This window comes from Artemia franciscana, chromosome 8, assembly GCF_032884065.1.
Source record: "Artemia franciscana chromosome 8, ASM3288406v1, whole genome shotgun sequence".
NCBI lineage: Eukaryota > Metazoa > Arthropoda > Branchiopoda > Anostraca > Artemiidae > Artemia > Artemia franciscana.
In genome coordinates, this window is record NC_088870.1 from 18,289,933 (window position 1) to 18,311,746 (window position 21,814).

The 21,814-nt window shown below is 34.8% G+C and overlaps 1 protein-coding gene across 3 annotated transcripts in view; it reads right to left on the bottom strand.

The window, feature by feature from the left end:
- Positions 1 to 3,445: 3,445 nt before the first annotated feature.
- The window catches only part of LOC136030085 (protein split ends-like), an 87,760-nt gene continuing 69,391 nt past the window's right edge, over positions 3,446 to 21,814 (bottom strand). For 2 of the 3 annotated variants that reach the window (XM_065708746.1, XM_065708748.1), the window contains 6 exons: positions 17,691 to 17,783; positions 15,773 to 15,894; positions 14,625 to 14,784; positions 12,309 to 12,509; positions 9,235 to 9,393; positions 3,446 to 7,357 (listed from right to left, as the gene is read on the bottom strand). In XM_065708746.1, the coding sequence (XP_065564818.1) occupies positions 7,229 to 7,357; positions 9,235 to 9,393; positions 12,309 to 12,509; positions 14,625 to 14,784; positions 15,773 to 15,894; positions 17,691 to 17,783 (864 nt within the window). In that variant the 3' untranslated portion in view covers positions 3,446 to 7,228. The remainder of the gene's footprint in view (positions 7,358 to 9,234; positions 9,394 to 12,308; positions 12,510 to 14,624; positions 14,785 to 15,772; positions 15,895 to 17,690; positions 17,784 to 21,814) is intronic. The other variant, XM_065708747.1, reaches the window with a different exon arrangement.

The following is a 21,814-nucleotide window of genomic DNA, read 5'->3' on the forward strand; positions in this document are numbered from 1 at the left end:
CCCCCTCCAATTACGCTGGATCCGGTTGAGATTTAAAATAAGAGATCTGAGTTACGAGATCCTTCTAAATATGAAGTTTCATGAAGATCCGATCACTCCTTCGTAAGTTAAAAATACGTCATTTTTTCTTATTTTTCAGAATTACACCCCCCCCCCCCGCCCCGCAATTGAGCGGATCCGTTCCAATTATGTAAATCACGTATGCAAGACTTCTGCTTATTTTTCCAACCAAGTTTCATCCCAATCCCTCCAATCTAAGCGTTTTCCATCATTTTAGGTTTCCCCACCCCAAACTTCCCCCAATGTCACCAGATCCGGTCAGGATTTAAAATAAGAGCTTTGAGACACGATATCCTTCTAATATCAACTTTCATGGAGATCCAATCACCCGTTCGTAAGTTAAAAATACCTTCTTTTTTCTAATTTTTCAGAATTAACCCCCTCCCCCAACTACCCCAAAGAGAGCGGATCCGTTCTGGTTATGTCAATCAAGTATCTAGGACTCGTGTTTTTTTCCCCACCAAGTTTCATCCCGATCCCTCCACTCTAAGTGTTTTCCAAGTTTTAGGTTTCCCCTTCCCAACTCCCCCCCCCCCAATGTCACCAGATCTGGTCGGGTTTAAAATAAGAGCTCTGAGCCCCGATATCCTTCTAAATATCAAATTTCATTGAGATCCGATCATCCGTTCGTTAGTTAAAAATACCTCATTTTTTTCAATTTTTCAGAAATACCCCCCCCCCCCAACTACCCCAAAGAGAGCGGATCCGTTCCGTTTATGTCAATCATCTATCTAGGACTTGTGTTTAATTTTCCCACCATGTTTCATCCCGATCCCCCCACTCTAAGTGTTTTCCAAGTTTTAGGTTTCCCCCTCCCAACTCCCCGCCCCCATCACCAGATCCGGTCGGGATTTAAAATAAGAGCTCTAAGACACGATATCCTTCTAAACATCAAATTTCATTGAGATCCGATCACCCGTTCGTAAGTTGAAAATACCTCATTTTTCTAATTTTTAAGAATTACCCCCCCCCCAAAACTACCCCAAAGAGAACGAATCAGTTCTGATTATGTCAATCATGTATCCTGGGACTTGCGCTTATTTTTCCCATCAAGTTTCATCGCGATCCCTCCACTCTAAGTGTTTTCCAAGATTTTAGGTTTCCCCCCTCCAACTCCCCCCAATGTCATCAGACCCGGTCGGGATTTAAAATAAGAGCTCTGAGACACAATATCTTTCCAAACATCAAATTTCATTAAGATCCAATCACCCGCTCATAAGTTAAAAATACTTCATTTTTTCTATTTTTTCCGAATTAAACGCCCCCCCCCAGATGGTCAAATCGGGAAAACGACTATTTCTAATTTAATCAGGTCCGGTCCCTGATACGCTTGCCAAATTTCATCATCCTAGTTTACCTGGAAGTGCCTAAAGTAGCAAAACCGGGACTTTAGGTTTTCCCCCTCCAACTCCCCCCAATGTCATCAGATCCTGTCGGGATTTAAAATAATAGCTCTGAGACACAATATCATTCCAAACATCAAAATTCATAAATGTCATCCAAACATCAAATTTAGATCCAATCACCCGCTCATAAGTTAAAAATACTTCATTTTTTCTATTTTTTCCGAATTAACCGGGCCCCCACTCCCCCCAGATGGTCAAATCGGGAAAACGACTATTTCTAATTTAATCTGGTCCGGTCCCTGATACGCTTGCAATATTTCATCGTCCTAGCTTACCTGGAAGTGCCTAAAGTAGCAAAACCGGGACCGACAGACAGACCGACAGAATTGGCGATTGCTATATGTCACTTGGTTAATACCAAGTGCCATAAAAAAATAAGTGATTAGTTAATGCTTTATTGCCTATACTTAAAACCCTAGTTTTAAATGTCTTGTATGCATTTTTATCTCTTCGTTCTGTTTTTCTTGTTACACCCCTAAAAGAACTAGTATTTAATGTTTCTTACATCTTTTTCGAATGCACAAGTTGTGTCTTTATCCTCATTTCCCACTCTTCATTACTATCATAGTTACTAAGCGATGCCACAAAGCTAGACGACATACTAAATGATTTGACCAATACAAATTGTCACAAAGTGCATGAATACAAAAGATGGTTCAAGACCATTTTTCTTTTTTTCTTTTTTTTTATAAAATGCTTAACTCACTCGCTATAGTGGTCAGAAGTACAAAGGCAAAAGATTATGCTAAAAATATTATATATCATATTTTTTTATAGATGGTGAACAGCTTTTTATTTTATATTTTTTATGGCGGGGTGGTTTTTATAACTTACTATTTTTTGCATCAATATTTTTATACCATTTTAATTTCAACAGATTTATTGGAACTTAAACCCTCACCAGGCTTTAGATTAGATTTACGAACATTTCTACTACCTATCTACGACACATAAGTGTCGAGGTTCCCTTTTAATTGCGGGTATTTCTTTGTTCACAAGTTTATTGAAGCAACCTATTATGAGCCCTCCTCCCTAAGGAAAATCCTGGATCCACCCCTGTCTCCATGTCCATTTTGATGTCTTGAAAAGGCATTAAACCCTATCTTATTACACTCGTAGGAGTTCAGAATATCACGAAGCAGAACTCACAAGGTCCTAATTGTTGGGTCGTTCATTAAGATGAAGAAGAGGAGACACTAGTTATGTTTACGAATCTAGATATAATTTAATACTGCATAAAGTTTTAAATGGCTCGAGCAAAATCAACCATCACGCTCAGAAGAAAATGAAGAACTTAGTATTTACCAAATCTAAATAATTTTGTTGAATAAAAAGCCTATGTAGCAAATACCAATTGTGTGCTAGTAGTTTTCCTTATCAAGGTAATTTGTTCTCAATTAAGCTGTTTTAACAAAATATTTCTCAGCTCAACATTGCCTCCAGTGACTTGAATTCACAGGAGTGAGGTTGAGGGGGGGGGGTGTGATAAAATGAATATTTAAATCTAGGTCGGGGACAATTTTGGTGTTTTTTTCAACGAATATACCGAAAAAAACCACTTGCCATTAAAAAATACTGAAAAAAGTATATTCCAAAACCTAGATGGGGGAGCAGGGGCAAAAAAGTGTTTGAAGAGGTAATCGCCCCTTATTAATGCCACTTAGTGCTACTCAATTGGAACAATCTGTTTCACTTGAAAATCTGTCAGGGAATTTCTGAAACACATGCACAAATGTAAAACAACTCGAAAATTTGATTATATTATCCCTAGCAATAGTGAATTGAACTTACTAAGTAAATGTAAATGTCCTTCAAGCTTGTTCTCTTATCTCTCACACAAGCTTGGTGTAAAAAATTCATTTAACTCAATTATTCCTTTTGTTTAATTATTCCTTTTGTTTCCTGGTAATGCAGTTTTTTCTTGTCGTACAGTATTCAACAAAAAAGCCTAAAATTAAAAAAAAATTCATTTCCAGAGATCACAGGTCACGTTTTATTTTCCAGGTAATTCATAATACGAAACAAAAATTCCAAATTTACCATCACTTGTTAACAATAGTATATCTTTTAAATGTGAAACAAATTGCTAAACCTTGGGGAATACAGAATGGAAGTATATAAAACCTGAACTCTCAAATTTATGGATTTATTTAGTAAAAAATCCTTAATTTCACTTTTTACCTTAAAAGCTCTGATAATGATGAGAAAGTAAATTGGGGTTCAATAAATATGTCTCATATTCATCCCAGGAGCAAAATGGTAATTCCGTTTTGAAATGACATTTGAATTCTGCTCCTCCCCCTCCAAATGCATGAGCCTTATCCCTTATTTTATGTTCAGGCTTAAAACATCATCATCTCTAAGCAAAATAGTCTATCTTAAGCTCATATCTGCGATGATGTTTTACCAAAATGATTTGCTATGGAATGCACAATTAAATTTCAAACGATAGTTTTCTTCACAACCGACTACAATTTGTCATCCAACATCTGCAGTACTTGTTCTAGTCACCTCAACCTCTTTTTCATTATAACCCTAGAAAGCGCGATGGAAACCAACCGTGCAAAACAAGATTTTGCCCCGGGCACAAGATAGGTCAGAACCGCCATTGAATGCGGATACATCCCAGTTAGTCACTCTTTTTCTTACCATTATTTGTAGTTACAGAACTTTCGTTACTGATCTACTTGACAAAGGACAAGTTTTAAGTATATCCCTTAAAAAATCAATCTTCGTTTCATGAAAATGGATTTTCTTCTCATTATTTGCTACAAATCGTATTAAAAAATGTTGGTAGTTGCGGATGATGAAGGAAGGAGAACTGGTACAGACTAAGCCACAAGCGGGTTCAACTTAATTTTGATAAAAATTTTGCAGATTAATATTACAAATTCAACCACTATAAGGAATTCCCCAAGACTAAGCAGTTTTCACACCCGTCCTGAATAATAATACTAAAATAAAAATATCACCAAAAACTTTAGGTAGCATACAATCACACAAAAGACAGTTGGACCACTGAAAATTGAAAACAATGACTTGAGCAAATGAGTGTGTAATAGGACTGAAAAAGCTGCATTTCGGGCAAGATTTAAAGTTCGATTCAAGCCCCGTCTTAATTGGTGTCAGAAGGGTTATAAGCTCCAAATTCTACACACTAGAGTTGTTACTGCGCAGAGCAGATTTTGTCATGTCTTAATTAACGTACAAGACCATTAGACGTGACAATACGTTTCTTTCCCCTATTAGTCTCCTTATTAGTAGATATAAAAAGAATAGAAGAAACTGCACTCTACCCCCTAACAATTCTTAACCTGTAATGAGGTACTGCTTCGATACACAGATTAAGAAAAAAATAGAACAACATTCTACTTTAGCGTTATTAATCTTATCCTCATTATTGAAGGACCGTTGCAAGCCTTTTTGGGTAATTATGACAAACCACCACACAAATTAAGACGAGGCTTCATATTGACCTCATTACTGCATATGGTGTGAACGTGAGTTAAGCAGTGAAGAGATAGTAGTAAAATCTAGTGAAGGATGTTTCAAATATGGACCATAAACAAGCTTAAAGCACCTGTAAAGATGTACACTCAATTCTTCCTCTTTGAAATGATAACGTTGATCATTAAGTATTACTACAGTTTTAAAAAAGTATTCCCAAAGTAAAATAATTAAATTTATGTGGGGTCACGCCAAATGGGCACAAGACCAATGTCAAAATTAAATAATATACAAAAGTTTCTAAAATGTAGATCTTTGTAATTACTTCAAGGATTAGAACAAAGTTTCAAATATAATATTCTTCAAAATAAAGAGGGACGCATGTTTTCAATTCATGCATAAGAAAATACGAAAACATATATTCTTTTTTTTTCTTTAACTTGCTCGTCAATAAAATTCAACATAAATGTTGAGTTGGCATAATACCACAAGTTTGTTTTCATTGTAATGTTACTTTATTTGCATATCTTACCAAAGGTAACAGCAAGCAGGGAGAAGGAACTTGCACCTCGAATCTAAGTTCCTACCCCAAGTTCATTTGATTAGGCTTAGTATTAAAATTACCAGATTCTTTGGCAGGTGATTCCCTACTCTTTAGAGGAATTCAGCATAGCTACGGCTATGGAAAGTATTCGATACTAGCTGATCAGGTGCCCTCTTCTCGTCTATGGTCCAAAGCTGTTACGATTTCTTGACACGAGATTTCTGTTAATTTACGACAACACGAATTCATGACGAAATATATAACGGAAAATGAAAGAAATCTTTATTTGGATTTTGTAATATAAAAGATAGAATCAGTTTACTGAACAAAATGTTCCTTTTTACCTGTAGTTTCAATCTCCGAACTTGAAATCCTTTGATTCTTTTGATAAGCGCCCTCATAGTTTCAGACATTAATGATACACACCTACAATCCCTTTTCTATTAATATACGGCAGGAGATGTAAGGGTTAGTCCTTGTTTTTCAAGAAATGGTAGGAATACTCTAGAAAGGATAAGTTTAACAAAGCAACATATACTTTAAGCCTTAATGCAAGCAATGTCACTCCCCACACATAGGGTTACCCTCCCTGCTCGTATACCACTAATTTGGTGAATTTCCATCTTCAGTTTGATAAAAAAAAATTCTGTAGATATTTGTAATGATTTTTATAGTTTTCCGGCTGTCTAGTTAATAATTGTTTTTGCATGTTTTAGTCTTTCCATATGCTGTTCAGTTTCAAAAGTAAAAAAAGTAACATTTAAAAGCATAAATATTCACATCACAGAGGTCAAGTTCGTCAAGGGGGAACCTTCTAAAAGGTTCTTTGGTGAAAAAGAAGAAGGAGGCGGAGCAAATTTCACCCCATTATATCCTATATTAAAAAGCATAATTAGTACTTTCCCCGTTTTCTCCCGAATTGTTCTTAAAATTGTATCGTAATACTGGCTTAGGACTTGCAAGAAAAAATTTAAAGTTTGTAAAACGAAGGGAATGTGTTTGAAAAAAATATAAGAAAAAACTTCGTTAAGTCTGCTTTTTTTTATAGGGATTTATCATGCTTTTTTCTCTGGGGCTAATGTACTCACAGGTCTACGCAAAATAATCTTTTCATAGTATAAGCAATATATCAAAAGAATAAATGGACATAACTGTTTTTTGTAGAGGGTTCAATTTCCTTCTTTTTTTTTGACAAGTTGAAATCCTTCAAAAAAATGTTTAAGCTTGTATTCCTCAACAAATAAAATGAATAGGTAAACTAGGTTGACTTTAAGCATCAGGAATATGGCTCTTTTTTTTATCATTTCCATTATCTATAACCTAGTTATTTCTAGCATATTGTAAAAAAAAAAAAAAAAAAAAAAAAAAAAAACTTACCGTAAAAAAAAATTCCCAATATGTTGAAATTCGGAACTAACAAGATCAAAACGTATTTAATATTCTATAAAAAATACCAATTTATTTGAGAACGAATCAAGAAATCGTAACGCAATCATTTAAGAAGAAAAATAGCAGAAATCCGAACGCAGCCCTTCAACATAGTGAAAACCACGAAAAAGAAGAAAAAACGTCGAACATTACAAATTTCAAGTAACAATACATATCATCACTATACAATTAACAGCTATTTACACTAAATATATGTACAGAAATAAATTAACATAACCAGATTTCTGGTTCTTTTTTCACTGAATTTGAACATATCTCATCACTATAATACATTTTTTACACAATAAACATTACGGGGGAGTGGACGCAAATATTGTGATTATTATACAGTTGCAATAATCACTAACAAATGGGCTAGTTCACTAATCCGATGTAGTAAATCGGGTGCGATTCGTGATAAATTTTCATTTCCAAATTCACAAGATGGAAACACATGGACGACGAAAGCCGCCTGAAAAAAAAAAGAGAAGAATAAACATAATGATAATCCAAAAAAATAAATAGACTAATGAGGAAACAAAATATTTTCAAAAACACTGAATCCTCTAAATTTTTTGAGAACCAGAAAAGATCAGATAAAAAGGATTGGACGAATCAATAGAACTTGTTTAGTTTGAAGAGCTATGTTACAGATACAACTTAAAATAGTCACGTGACGTTTTTTGAATTATTTCTTGACCAAATAAAATACGATTCAAAGCCAAAATAATAAATAAATCAATGAGGATTTAACACATTTTGGAAAAAATGAAACTTTCACAACATCTTTCTAGATTTCTGAACTTCTAAAAGTTACATAAGGGCCTTTTGAGTTAACTTAAAAATTAACATAAATAAAAATTAGATAAAAATCCAAAAGGACAAAAAAGACCAACACGGATGTAACACGTTTTGGAAGGACTGAACCAATCAATAGAACTTGTTTAATTTGTGTAGGCAAGCAGTACATCTAACTTAGAAAAAAAGGTCAAATAACACCATCGAATTATCCCAGCTAAGATACATATATAAAAACATTTTTTTACTCTGTAGACCCCTCTTAGGTCTATCTGTATCTGAAATCTCAAAGATTTTTCTTTCATAATATTTCCCTTCTATACCAGAAATTTCATAAATATTTTTCTTGGGCTATTTAAAAATCATAGTTAGCAGGCTAATACCATATTTTTGTAAGCATCGTCAGGTCGAATTACGAAAATCAATGAGAAAAACTATTTAGTTAAACTCGACAACACTTATCATACATAAAAATTCACATGTTAACACACTGTTGATTCCCAGAGACATAAATATTTTCGAAGACCACACTGCCTTTCCATCAAGTACAAATAACAGTTCGAATAGGGATAAAATTCTTTTATTCGACAGTGAAAAAACAATGACAAAAAATTTAGATCATATATAGTGATAGTATATCTGCCGATGACGGCCACTGTATATGTGATCGAAATACTCAAGAGTTTTTTCATTGTTTTTCACTGTCTACTAAAAGGATTTTTCCATATTTGAACTGTTATTTGATTCCCTGAGACCACTATTTCTTCATAGGAAAGGTGAACCTTCTTAATCTGTTGGGTGTCATATGTTTAAAACTTAGTTTTGCTAAATTTTCAAAACAGAAGGTTGTACGAAAAATGTGGTTCAATTCCGCTTTCTAGGGCTATAATGAAAGAAATGTGATGATGACAGATTGCCAAAGATTGTCCTTTTTGGCCATCCGTCTGGGGCTAAACGGAAAACTGGTCGGCCTCGTCTGGGGGGGAGGGGAGGATGTTATAAATAAGGATTTAAAGGAAATGAGAACTTCCTGGAAGGATGTAAAGAGGGAGGCCTTGAACAGATTGGGTTGGAGGAGAAGCGTGCGTAGCTGTGTTGGCCTCAGGCGGCTTGGTGCTGCGGTGAGTTATTAGTAGCAGTAATATCTACTGTTGTTTTTCTTTTAATTTGGCTCTGATACTACCAAAAACTGCCTAACTGAAAATGGAGGTTTGTTTTATTAAAGGTCGAGTGTTTGACTTTTCCTAATTTATAAAGACATATATAATTGTATAAATTTTCACACTGCATAAATTCAAACAATCAGATTTCCTTTACTGTCACTACTACTTTAAACTTGTGAATCTAGAAAAATAAAATATCAAAAACTAGTCGTTAAAATATAGTCAGTAAAAGTCGAAATTTGTAGGGGGCACTGAGCTCGGCAGTCACAATTAAAGTCTGATGGGTTTAATATTTGGCCCTTCTTCCTTTTTTCTTCTTGCTCAATTACTTAAGGGGCTTTTCAATCAAGGAATTTAGAATAAAGCTAAGCCTTATACGACATATTACCTGCTGTGATCCGGGTCCTGCGATGTTGACAATTCCAGCAGCTTGCTTACACTGTAAATAAGTAATAAATCCACTTTTCAAATTGTTTGATTGCTGCAAGACATCCATATGATCTCTTCCGCAAGGTAATGCTAGCAAGATGCAATGCTCGGCTTCCATCTTTAAAATAAATTATTAACTATGACTAATATACAGATATATCATACAAGACCTTGTTGAAAACATTAATCAAGTAATTTTAGTTAAAAATGCTATCTCCAAGAGCATTTAAATTTTTTTTTTTTTTTGTTTTTTTTTTAGAGCAACGGTTTGGCTAAGCTGGAAAAAAGTATATTACTACCCGTTTATAGAGAATTTTCTCCTTTTTTCCACATATTTAAAAAATTTGTTACCTTTCTGACGGGGCTGCGGTTTTCCCAAACCTCGTCAGGTGACATCCTTTTGAACAGTTTTCCAAAAATGGGAAAAATTATCTGAAAATTTACAATTATAGGACTCAAAAGCCTATTTATTTTAAAAGGTCAAAGATTTTTCTCCTGGTTTTGTACATTTTAAAAAGTTAAAAAAAAATCCCTCTGGAATCTATGGAGGATTTTGGGGTTCTCTCTTTTGGTGTTCCCCACAGCAAGAAAAAAATCCTCGCTGATAAACCTAAAGGTCGTATCTGAGAATTTCAAATTTCTAAATTAATTCACAAAAACCGATTCCTGAGCCACATTCAAAGGGAGGATCGGCAGGACAACGTCTGTTTAATGCCAATTCGATCCTCTGTATCTACATTACTATGCTGATCTTCCCTTAGAAAGCAACGTATCTCAGGGCAACGTAAGTTCAATGCCAATTCGATCCTCAGTATCTAAATTACTCTGCTGATCTTCCCTTTGAAAGTCACCTATCACAGGGCCACGTATGTTCAATACCGATTAAATCCTCTTTGTCTATATTACTCCGTTGATCTTCCCTTTGAAAGCCACCTATCACAGGGCCACGTATTTTTAATGCCAATTTGATCCTCAGTATCTAAATTACTCTGCTGATCTACCCTTTGAAAGCCACCTATCACAGGGCCACGTATCTTCAATGCCGATTTGATCCTCAGTATCTAAATTATTCTGCTGATCTTTCCTTTGAAAGCCACCTATCACAAGGCCACGTATCTTCAATGCCGATTTGATCCTCAGTATCTAAATTACTCTGCTGATCTTTCCTTTGAAAGCCACCTATCACAGGGCCACGTATCTTCAACGCCGATTCGATCCTCAGTATCTAAATTACTCTGCTGATCTTCCCTTTGAAAGCCACCTATCACAGGGCCACGTATCTTCGATGCCGATTTGATCCTCAGTATCTAAATTACTCTGCTGATCTTCCCTTTGAAAGCCACCTATCACAGGTCCACGTATCTTCAATGCCGATTTGATCATCTGTATCTAAATTACTCTGCTGATCTTTCCTTTGAAAGCCACCTATCGCAGGACAACGTATGTTCAATGCCGATTCGATCCTCAGTATCTAAATTACTTTGCTGATCTTCCTTTTGAATGTAACCTATCGCAAGGCAATGTATGTCCAATGCCGATTCGATCCGAAGTATCTAAATTACTTTGCTGATCTTCATATGTTCTAATTTCATAATGTTTCAGTTTGCCAAAACGGGCACCCTTCGGAACTAGGATTAGGCTAGTTTTCCTCCCTCCCTCTTACAACTAAAGCTAAGATTCACTACAACACCAAGCCCCCTGAGGCCATAAGGACTACGCATGATCTTCCTTCATCCCAATCTATTCACAGCCTCCATCTTTGCAACCTCCCAAGAAGTCCCTATGTCCCTTGAATCCTCTGTTTTGACCTCCTCCTGCCCCGTCGGGGGACGACCTGCTTTTCGTTTCGCCCCTTGATGGTTGGCCGAAAAGGACGTTTTCTGAAAATCTTACATCTGCAGAACGTGTTCTAGCCATCCCAACGTTTCTCTTATTATAGCCCTAGAAAACAGGATTGAACACACTTTTCATGCAGCTTATTGTTTGGAATAAGGTCAGCCCCTCTCTCCTCCAGCCCCAAAAATAGCGCCCCTTCAACGCCTCCACTAACGTAATTACTCTCAACTCGCAATTTGAACCAACATGCCTTCTACACTCTCCAAAAGCTGCAATGATTTTGGGCCATTCACTTAACATCTAATATAATAATGAATAAATAAAGAAAATTACTGAAGGTAGAAAGACTATGGTGCTCTCTACTAAATTTAAACAACTTCTTTCCCGAACTTTAATATAATCAATTATGATATTTTCGGCCGTGGAAATTTCCATTATTAACCTTAAATCCAGCAATACTTTCCGTCAAAAAAACAAATTGTTTTTGTTTTTTTTCTTCCAAGTATAGCTTAATCTAGCATGTCCTTTTTTTCTTATTGAATTTCACTTCTTAGGATTTATGAATTTGAATGAATAGACCCTCGAAACGTAAACACTCCCATGTTGAAAAAAAATAAATAACAATGATATTGTTATTTATTTGCATATGTATAAATAAGAAAATTCACTCGACAGAGACTTTAAAGGAAAAGAATTCCTTAGCTAGAAAACTTGGTAAAATAACCGACAATTTTTCTTACTTCGTGCTTATTTTTTGTTGTTCTAATGAGCATCAGTTTTTAAGTTAAACCTAAACAGATGTGGATTAAGCTGAAAACAAAATGAAAGTGCGCCTGCTTTCAACAACTTTTTTTTTAAATAAACTGAATTTGGCAAAAAAATTTATTTATTTTTAGGCAATGTGGTTTTAGAAATGAACTATAATTCGAAATAAAGTAAAACAAGAACAAATTTTACTCTTTAAAGGATGTCAGGAAAAGATATAAATAATTTCTATTTCAATAATAATAATGTAAAAAACACTTCCAAATGTTATCAAAAAATTCATTAGCATCACACTACCCAGGTGAAGAAAATATTGTGATCAGTTTTTAGTCTTATTATTACTCATTTCATATAGGATTAACTTTGATGGGTCACAATTAAAATTGTAGTAAAAAAAAAGAAAAAAAACCTTCAAACAGAGGATAAACTAACCTGCATCTTTCTAGCAACACCCTCTAGCTGTGTTTGTTCCAATCGCATTCGCTGTGATATCCTCAGAGGTAAAGTGGAGCCATCTGGTTGCCGCGGCAGAGATCCACGAGCGACACTGGCATTACCACTAATGAAATGCATCTGAACTGCCGCTTGGTCGTTTTTAAGAGCTAATAATCCTTGCCACATTACTGGATATCGCTGTTAAAATATGTATAATAATAGACTTGCAAGCTCTGAGATATTTAGAGGCGTCAGATGAATGTCCATGGACTAGTAAAGGTAAAGGAAAAGAATACGGCATTAGACTTTACAGTCCCTACCGGCGGTGCTGATCTCCGTTTCTAGGCCCTTCAGCCAGTAAGTACAATGGGGGGCTGGGGACTAGCCATCTTGTGCTTTCGCACACCCTTGCTGTTTACCTTCCCAAGATTTCTCCAGGTACCCATTTAGAGCTGGGTCGACTCTGGCTAAGCTTACAGAGTCACGCCACTGACCCCCGTCCCAAACTGAAGAATTGGGTACACTGGGATCCAAACCCGCGTCCTCTCAGACAATGGATCCTTTGGGACGGACTAGTGTCCGTCCCAAAAGGATTTTAATGTATTGAGGACTCTCGTTAAAGGGAAATATGTCCTTTTTTGCAACAGAAAATTTTTGAGGCCTATGATAACTTAAGTTCAGACATATAATAAATCAATAATTAAAAAATAAAAAGTTGCATTTCAGTTAAGGCTAAAACTGTACCAGTCAATCTTGGAAAATCACCACCGCTGATAAGAAACCTTATTCAAGTTCTTTCACTTTTGAGCTCATACTTTCTAGTTTTTATTTCATCTAGTTATTATTAATAATCTATCTGTATTTAGTATTTGTAAAACTCTCTCTGTATGCGAGTCCTCCTGAGCGTATACTACGAGGCTCCACCTTCAGTCCACACCATGAAAACATACTTCACAGTAAAATATGTAAAACCTGGATACTTGGGGGGGGGGGGGGGTCAGTCGGGTTGATTCAAATTCGGGGGGGGGGGGCTGAATTTTGAATAAGTATACATATACTTTAAGATATCTGAATTGCAACTGTAGTTGAATCTGAGTATTTTTCTGGGAGGGGGGCATGAAAGAGTATATTTTAGGTCGTAATTTCCCCAATTAAGGCCACAGTTTTGTAATCTTCAATAGAGGAATAGTTGGCCAACAATACTTATTCTTAAATAGAATTTTCATTTCTAACTAAATTGACGTCATAATTTTCTCGAATCGAAATTTATTCTATGACGAAATCCGATAAATTTCAAAATTGATTTTTAAGAAAAAATATAAACTGTGTCCCATCTCGTTTTCTTCTTATTATACAACTTGTTTTGTATGTTACTTCATTTGTTTTATTTGCTTTTATTCTTGAATTCACTAAAATTGTATCTTTTTAACCAAATTCACCATTTCTCAACACAAGCTTTGCTCCATTTTTTCATTATTATTATACAGCAAAAAAATTAGACGTCGCATCCAATAATCTATTGGATTCAAAATTATGGCACGTGTTTTTGTAAAAAGAAAAAAATATCACATATTGTATTACAAGCATTTATTGTGAACAGTTCTTTTCAACACAGTTACAAAATGGTACGCTAACTAGACTTGCATTTTCTAAGATTAGTTTTATTTTTTATTTTGTTTTTACTAATGATTTTTTGACAGGCTAAAATATGCAACTGAAATCAGCCCTTTTCTTCAATGTATAACTGATAATGACACACTTTTCTTAATATAAGGCACAAATCTTAAAGTTTAACACAAGAAAAAGTTTAATTGAAATAACAATTCTACTAAGAAAACATACAATAGGAAAGTAATATTTACCAGGTTCAGTTAAAAAAAAATTTTCAGACTTGAAAGCCTAATTAGAACTGGGAACATCATTTTTTAATAACTTTAAATCGATTAGATATCGTAGAATTTCTGCTCGATGGCTTTTTGGCACTTTTTGGGCCAAAATTGTTGCTTTGTCCCACAACCCCTCTGCAGGTAGACACACAAAATGTAAACTTGCCAGAGGAAATGACCAGACGCTTTCGTTACAAACATAAATTAAAATATTCATTTACAAGTAAACGTCGAACATACAGCAGCAGGTATTAAGAATTAGAAGAAAAAACAAAATTTAGTTTCCATTTCAGAACAGTATTCAGTATTTTATTTCAATTTCCCAACTTTTTTTTTTTTTAGAACAGTATCTGATTTTGCATTCATCAAAATCACCGTCTTCCTAAAAAACACTGTGAACTTGCTGAATGAAGGCTTATAAACTTACCTGATTAAGTAGGGTTAGGAGTGAGTCAGCCTGAGGTGGGACTTGTGATGCTTGTGGTGGAGTTTGGACTGTCGGAGCTCGAGGAATCGCCGCTGGAGCATGAGGAGCAGGAGGAGGACTTCTGTATATAATGGGGGAGTCGCTTGATCGCTCTTCATTACTTAAATGGACACAAGGAAACAAATTAGGTCTAAAGTATTTTATGAATATACTTTATGAAATAGAAGGTAGTGTAGGAATACAAGCAAAATAATGAACAAAATAAAAAATAAAAATTATGCACGATTACAACATCAATATTGTATCCCTTTCGCAATTTGTCGGGTTTAACAATATTCAAATTGCAAGCGTAAACTTTGTGATGTTTTCGAGTTTAAAAAGAAACGCAACAGCTTTATTCCTGTCTGTCTGACAAAAGAAAAGAGATAGTATCAGAAATCAATGGTTGGGACTAATCCCATAAGCTTTTCAAACCAATTTTGCCATTTAGATTTTTCACTTTGCAATTTAAGTATGACGTTAAAATTAAGGACAAACACAAACTATTCAAAAATTTAGTTTTTTATCGACATAAGTTTAAATTTTGAAATTTCCTTAAGGGCCAGTTCCTATCCATTAGCAAAAAATAGGCAATGAAAAAAAAAACTGACATGGACTTCTTTTTATCTATCCTTTACATTATGGTCCAAGCCCCCAAATGTCAGAGTAAAAGCAGCTTCGGAATAGTATCCATATTGTTTTTGACGCAATGGAAGGTAACTCTCGCGATCTAGTTCATTATCACCTACAGCTTCCATTTGCAACCAAGCTTACATAAAAGGATCTATACTTCAGAAAAAAGACATAAGAAGCAGAGATTCCTTCTACAGCGTAATATTAAAATGAAAACACCTGACTTTAGCGCCTCTAGTGGGGAATGGCAAATCTTTCTTGGAAAACATAAAAGGTGCCAAGTCTATTCTAGAAAATTGTACACATTGAAGAACCAACTTGATATATTTCAAGAAGTATCCTGTACCAACTTAATACTGCTGAAAAGTATCCCCTTAGAGATGTTAGACAACAGTGGGATGTCTAGAACCAGAATTTACTTAACTTTGCCATCAACTTATTTATCTAGAGAAAAATGTATGGAGAGATAAACTTACGCAATGAATCCTGCTCGCCCACTCGGTTGCTGTTGAGCCCGCAAGAACTGCTGATAAAAAAGCTGGGCAGATCCCAACTCAGGGTTCGTCCTTCCTCCAGAATTTTGTCGAACTATCTCAGGCTAGAGGAGAAAAGAAATAACAGGGATTAGACAATGAAACACTTGACAAGTCAAAACTATAACGTCTTTTTTTTTATAAATCTCCATAAAATAACACTAACCTACTTTTTAAGCACTCAGAACATCAATCTACATAAAAATGTGCTGTCATAATAATGCGCTGTCAAGAAACTATTCTTAACAGAGATTTTTAGGTTACTTTTTGCATTTTTGGAAGATTTTATCTCATTTTTCTCTGCAATGTCATTAACGAATTGTTGCACTGTTTTTTCATGAAAAAATGTCCAGGATATTTAAAGATCTCCCTATCGGGGTGAGGGGTTGATGAAACTCTAAAAAGTGGAATTAGGCGAAAAATTTCCAAATGGTAGGGTTACTTAGGTTGGTCATGGAAGGGAACTCCCTCCTCCTCTCCCTGTGTGCAGACATGCACAGAAGTTTAAGTTTGTGTAGATAAATATTTGTAAAATTACCTCCCAACAGATATTTTTCCACAAAGCACAGAAAATTTTGAACATCAGAAAGCTAAAAGGGTGATAATCTCCTTAGAATAAACAACCTTAAAATACAGTTAAAAAAAAAATGTTGGCTTAATTATTATACAAAACGTATTTATTAGACAGTACAAATGAAATTATACCTATTATATAAATTGTCGAAATAATTTACCAACATATAATTACTGTATTAGTTTATTACAAACGATAAAAATATATTTACTGTTACTATTTATAATTGTTTAATAATAAAACAATATTCTGACGTAACAAAACCACAAGAACATAAATACAAACACAAAAACTACGGAATAAAAAATCAGAAACTGAAGTATCAAGGATCAAGCAATTTGTATTGGAAAACGAAAATTAGCGTCCATTGAAGCAAAGTAAAATGAATTGCGTTTTTGATCCACTGGGAGAGAGGCCGGAAAGAATCTTTATGTCCTTCTTGTTGCTTTTTATTTCTCACCTTCCATCATCACGAGTTTTTGTAGAAATTCATTTTCGGTAAACTATGCTGCATAATGGTTTAGACGCACTGTATAAGTATTTCTTAGCCCTTAAAAACGCTCGAGGGAATAATTGAATCACAGTTGAAACTTCTAAGTCCATTTTGCTTTGCAGGAACAACTTATAATACTCATTGTACGGTTTAGGCCCAAAATATACTTTTTTTCTCCTTCATTTATTTCTAATGTGTTTTCTTCAAGAAACAAGCGTTTTAAAGAATAAAAAACTAGGACGGAGAAAATGTCATCGATTATTTTTAGCTTGAAAAGAAAAAGGTGAAAATTAATTGTTTTTATAGCCTAGGTGACTAAACTTTCCACAAGTCTTCCAATGTTCAAACTTTTATTTAAATCTTAAGAGAGCTGGCTGGTCAAACCTTTTTAATTTTTAATCAAGCTAAAAAATAATGGGCTATTTAGGCAGAGGCTTAAGAGCTCTAGTCCCTCCTTTAACTTGGTGATACCATTTTTTATGAATGTCGTTGAAATAATTGTAAAAACTTGGGTTTCCGATACTTTAAATGAACATCAATGTGCAAATAACAACTAGATAACAAAGATAGTTGACATAATGATAAAGATTTAGTCTCTAAATTAAATTGTACTATTTCATTAGCTTTTCAAATTTAGTAAGTCTCCAAATGAAAATCGTATTCTATTCCCAACGAAGTCAACACAACTAAAGATTTTTTTCTACAACAAACAAAATACAAAGCTACAAACATTTATAGTCCAAATATGAAACTACGGACAAATTGTGCTTTGAGTAGGGAAAAAGCTTGCCCACCTTTGCCCCATGTTGATGAGCAGGGGGCGGTATACGGGTATCTTCTCTATACCCTTGGGAGCTACCCCTGCTTCCTCCGCGTCTTGATCCGAGCTGCACCAATAAAAACCTTAATATTAGTCTATAATTTTCATAAACCCTAGAACAGTCAATAAAATTGTATACAGTGATATCAGACCCTAAAACCCATCAATTGCCAACAAAAAAACCGTCAAATTTTGTCAAAAAAAATATAGAAACAACATTTGTGGTGCAAACTAACCTAGAGTAGAGTATGATCACAAATTAAATGCACCTGATACCCAAAATTGTATATAGTGATATAAGAGCCTAAAACCCACCAATAGCAAAAAAAACGTCAAATTTTGTCAAAAATAAATAAATAAAAACACAATTTGTGATGCAAACTAAGCTAGAGTAGAGTAGAGTATGCTCACAAAAAAAGGATAGCTAAAAATAAAACACCAAAATTAGGGCAAAATTCCCACTCTTCAGCAATAGTGTTAGCTGAACAGAGAGCTCAATGTGGTTTTAGTTAGGAGGGAATCCGTCGACCAAATTTTCACTCATGGAATAATAGCTGCAAAATGGCTGGATCATCAGACTCCTTTAATCCTCAGTTCTATAGTTCATCAACAGGTATTTGATTCAACTGACAGAAAAAAAACTTTATTGAAGGTCCTACCCTTACATGGTATACCAGATAAGTACATTCAAATCAAGTACATTTAATTATGTTCTAGAGGAGAATGTTGACAAAATGAGCGAGTCTTTAGAGATTACGAGACTAGGGAGCAAGAATAGGTTTGAATGTTAATTTACTAAATTAAGCACACCGTGAGTACTATTAACTAGTGCACAAGTTAAAATATACTTTAAATTAACTACAACGTGTTTAGTGCTTTTTGTGAAAATACTACTGCTGCAGTTATGGTAGAAAGTGAGGTTAGTATTTAGTTTGGTATGAAATTAGGATTTCAGCAGGGTTTATATGAATTATTTTGATGAAATTTTTTCTAAGAAACATCTCAAAGGCTATGGAAGAACACGATGCCAAATGAAAAGGTATACTCTTCTAGGAAAAATTAATATTAAGAAAACTTAAGTTGCTTAGACTAGGAATAATTGAGGGTAAAGAACTGATGTTAGGTTACAAAAAGACCGATCATGTGAATAGCTTCACTTACCTCGGTGGCGTTATTAGTGAAGATGAAGAATGCAGTGAAATATATAAAAATAGAATAGCCACGGCGCATCGTGTTTTTTAGTTGAAAGAAGTTTGGAAGAATATGGAGATAAGTCTACAAATCAACATTAGAAAACTGAAAGCCACAGTCATGAAAGCGGTCAAGTGCGCCTCTGAAACGTGGACACTTCAAATTGAAAGCCAATTAGAAAATTGAAAGCCACAGTCATGAAAGCGGTCAAGTGCGACTCTGAAACGTGGACACTTCAAATTGAAAGCCAATTAGAAAATTGAAAGCCACAGTCATGAAAGCAGTCAAGTGCGACGCTGAAACGTGGATACTTCAAATTGAAAGCCAATTAGAAAATTGAAAGCCACAGTCATGAAAGCAGTCAAGTGCGACGCTGAAACGTGGATACTTCAAATTGAAAGCCAATTAGAAAATTGAAAGCCACAGTCATGAAAGCGGTCAAGTGCGACTCTGAAACGTGGACACTTCAAATTGAAAGCCAATTAGAAAATTGAAAGCCACAGTCATGAAAGCAGTCAAGTGCGACGCTGAAACGTGGATACTTCAAATTGAAAGCCAATTAGAAAATTGAAAGCCACAGTCGTGAAAGCGGTCAAGTGCGCCTCTGAAACGTGGACGCTTAAAAAAAAAAACTGAAGATTTACTAAATGTTTTAATGTATTAAATGTATTTGTTTAACTAACTGTATACAAAACAGTGATCTGCCTGAAAATATGGTTCGATCTCGTTTTTTACAACTAACAAAAAAAAGAAGTTAAATGAAAAAGCCACGTTTTACAGACGAAGAATAACCTATTACCAAAGATTATGCTTTTTATAAGAATACATAAGCCACAGTCATGAAAGCGGTCAAGTGCGACTCTAAAACGAGGACACTTCAAAAAAACTGAGTAAGATTTGTTAAATCTTTTCCAACAGAATTGTCTAAGGGTAGTTTTGGGTATTTGTTTGACTAACTGCATAGGAACAGTGAGCTGCTTGAAAATAGCGCTCGATCTCACTTTTTACGACTAACAGAAAAAAGAAGCTAAATGACTAGGCCATGTTTTACAGACAAGGAATAACATATTGCCAAAGATCATGCTTTTTGACCTTCCATCTGAGGCCACCAAAAAGTAGGTCGTCTCCGAATGGGGCGGGAAGATGTCATAAGAAAGGATCCTAAGGAATTGAATCTACAATGAAAGTGGGTAAAGACTGGAGATTTAAATAGATTGGATGGAGGAGGAGCGCACACAGCTGTGTTGGACTCAGGCAATTTTGTGCTGTAGTGACATTATTAGAAGTAGTAGTAGTTAATTGTTGTCCAACAATTCGATTATATGGAACTGGAATTGGTTTCACAGTCTAAGGGTGAAAATAAATCCCTTATTCAAAAGCTTCGAGTTTTTTTTTTCTTTTTGTTATCTTGTCTAGCTTGAGCTTGAGACAGGGGTTCTTAAATCATTTCCAGGTCCCCTTCCATTCTTTGAATCTTTTAACACAACACTCTCTTTAAAATGAGCAACACGATTTTTTCCTGAAATGCCACTATACAAAACATTGTGAAATTGTGTAGAAATTCTTTTTAGACCCCCCCCCCCAGTCAGGAATTCCAGTTCTACTGTACAGATAAGATATATTTTATTCTTTTTCTTCACGGAGTTTAGTTATTAGGTTATTTTGAGCATGACAACTTTGGAAATTTAAGATTTATCGAAGTTGTTCAACTGTCACAAATGTAGATATTATAATTATTTCCGAACATAATTCATCTGCATTAGAAGGTTGTACAATGGCATCAATTGATTGCACCTAATCTTTACTTTTTGAAAAACCTTCATGCAGTACTGCCACATAATTCAGTCAGAAGCGGAAACTTGTATACGAGTTTCCGTAGCGAATCGTATATTTGGGCACTTTTCCATGCTTTATGTTATAAACTAATGAACAACTAAGAGATCGGCTTATATGTACTGAACTTCATATAGTCTTCTCAATAATTCTTATAGAAAAGAAATAAACAGAACATAGCTTGTATCATTTTTGGCATTTTCATGCTCAAGTAGAGACATGCTTCGGAATGCTAAAAAGTAATATGCATCGGGGATTTACGTCTGAACCAACTAAATGCTAAAACTTAACTTTAATCCTTTGCAAACATTATTTTACTGTGAGACAAGTCCATAGGTACGATTTAAGTTCTTAGTAATAGGCATAGGGAATCGGGGAAGTATATTGCTGCTACTGGGTGGTGCACCTTCACCAGTTTTTTTTTTTTTTTTTTTTTATCAAAATAACTTTTAAGGTATATCCGATGCAGTTACTGATGGTACATCCGATGCAGTTACGGTCTGGTTATATGGTTGTCATATCGCATTTTCTGGTTATTACAAAAAGTCCAAATAATTTTTCATCGTAACAGTCCACGGGTGCATACTCGAATCGTCTGCACAGCAAAATTTCTTTGATAAGAACATGAATTTATTCAGCCACAGATAAATAGATACATTTGTGCAAGCATCTTGTCATTAAAGAACTTTTTGACTTTTTACTGATTTAAAATTTGACACAGAAAAACCAATCCGGTTGAATTTATTTTTGTTCTTTTCACTAGCTTAAAATTTCATACAGTAACCAATCATGTTTCAAAAAGGCGGGGTTTTTGGCTTCCTTTTCTGGCAGAGATTAAAGGAATATTGCATTATATGAAATATTTTAAAGAGATTAAAGGAATAATGCTGATGAAAACAAGTCAAAGATGGAACCAACGATCCATCACATTTTGGGCATTTATCCCCTATAGTTAGCTCTCGCTCCTGACCTAAGAAAATGGCTTTTTGAAAGAGGTTTAGCTCAAACCTATACGGTATCAATGATATAATGCCTATTTCGAAGAACTGGAGAACCCTTAATTTTCTACAAAGG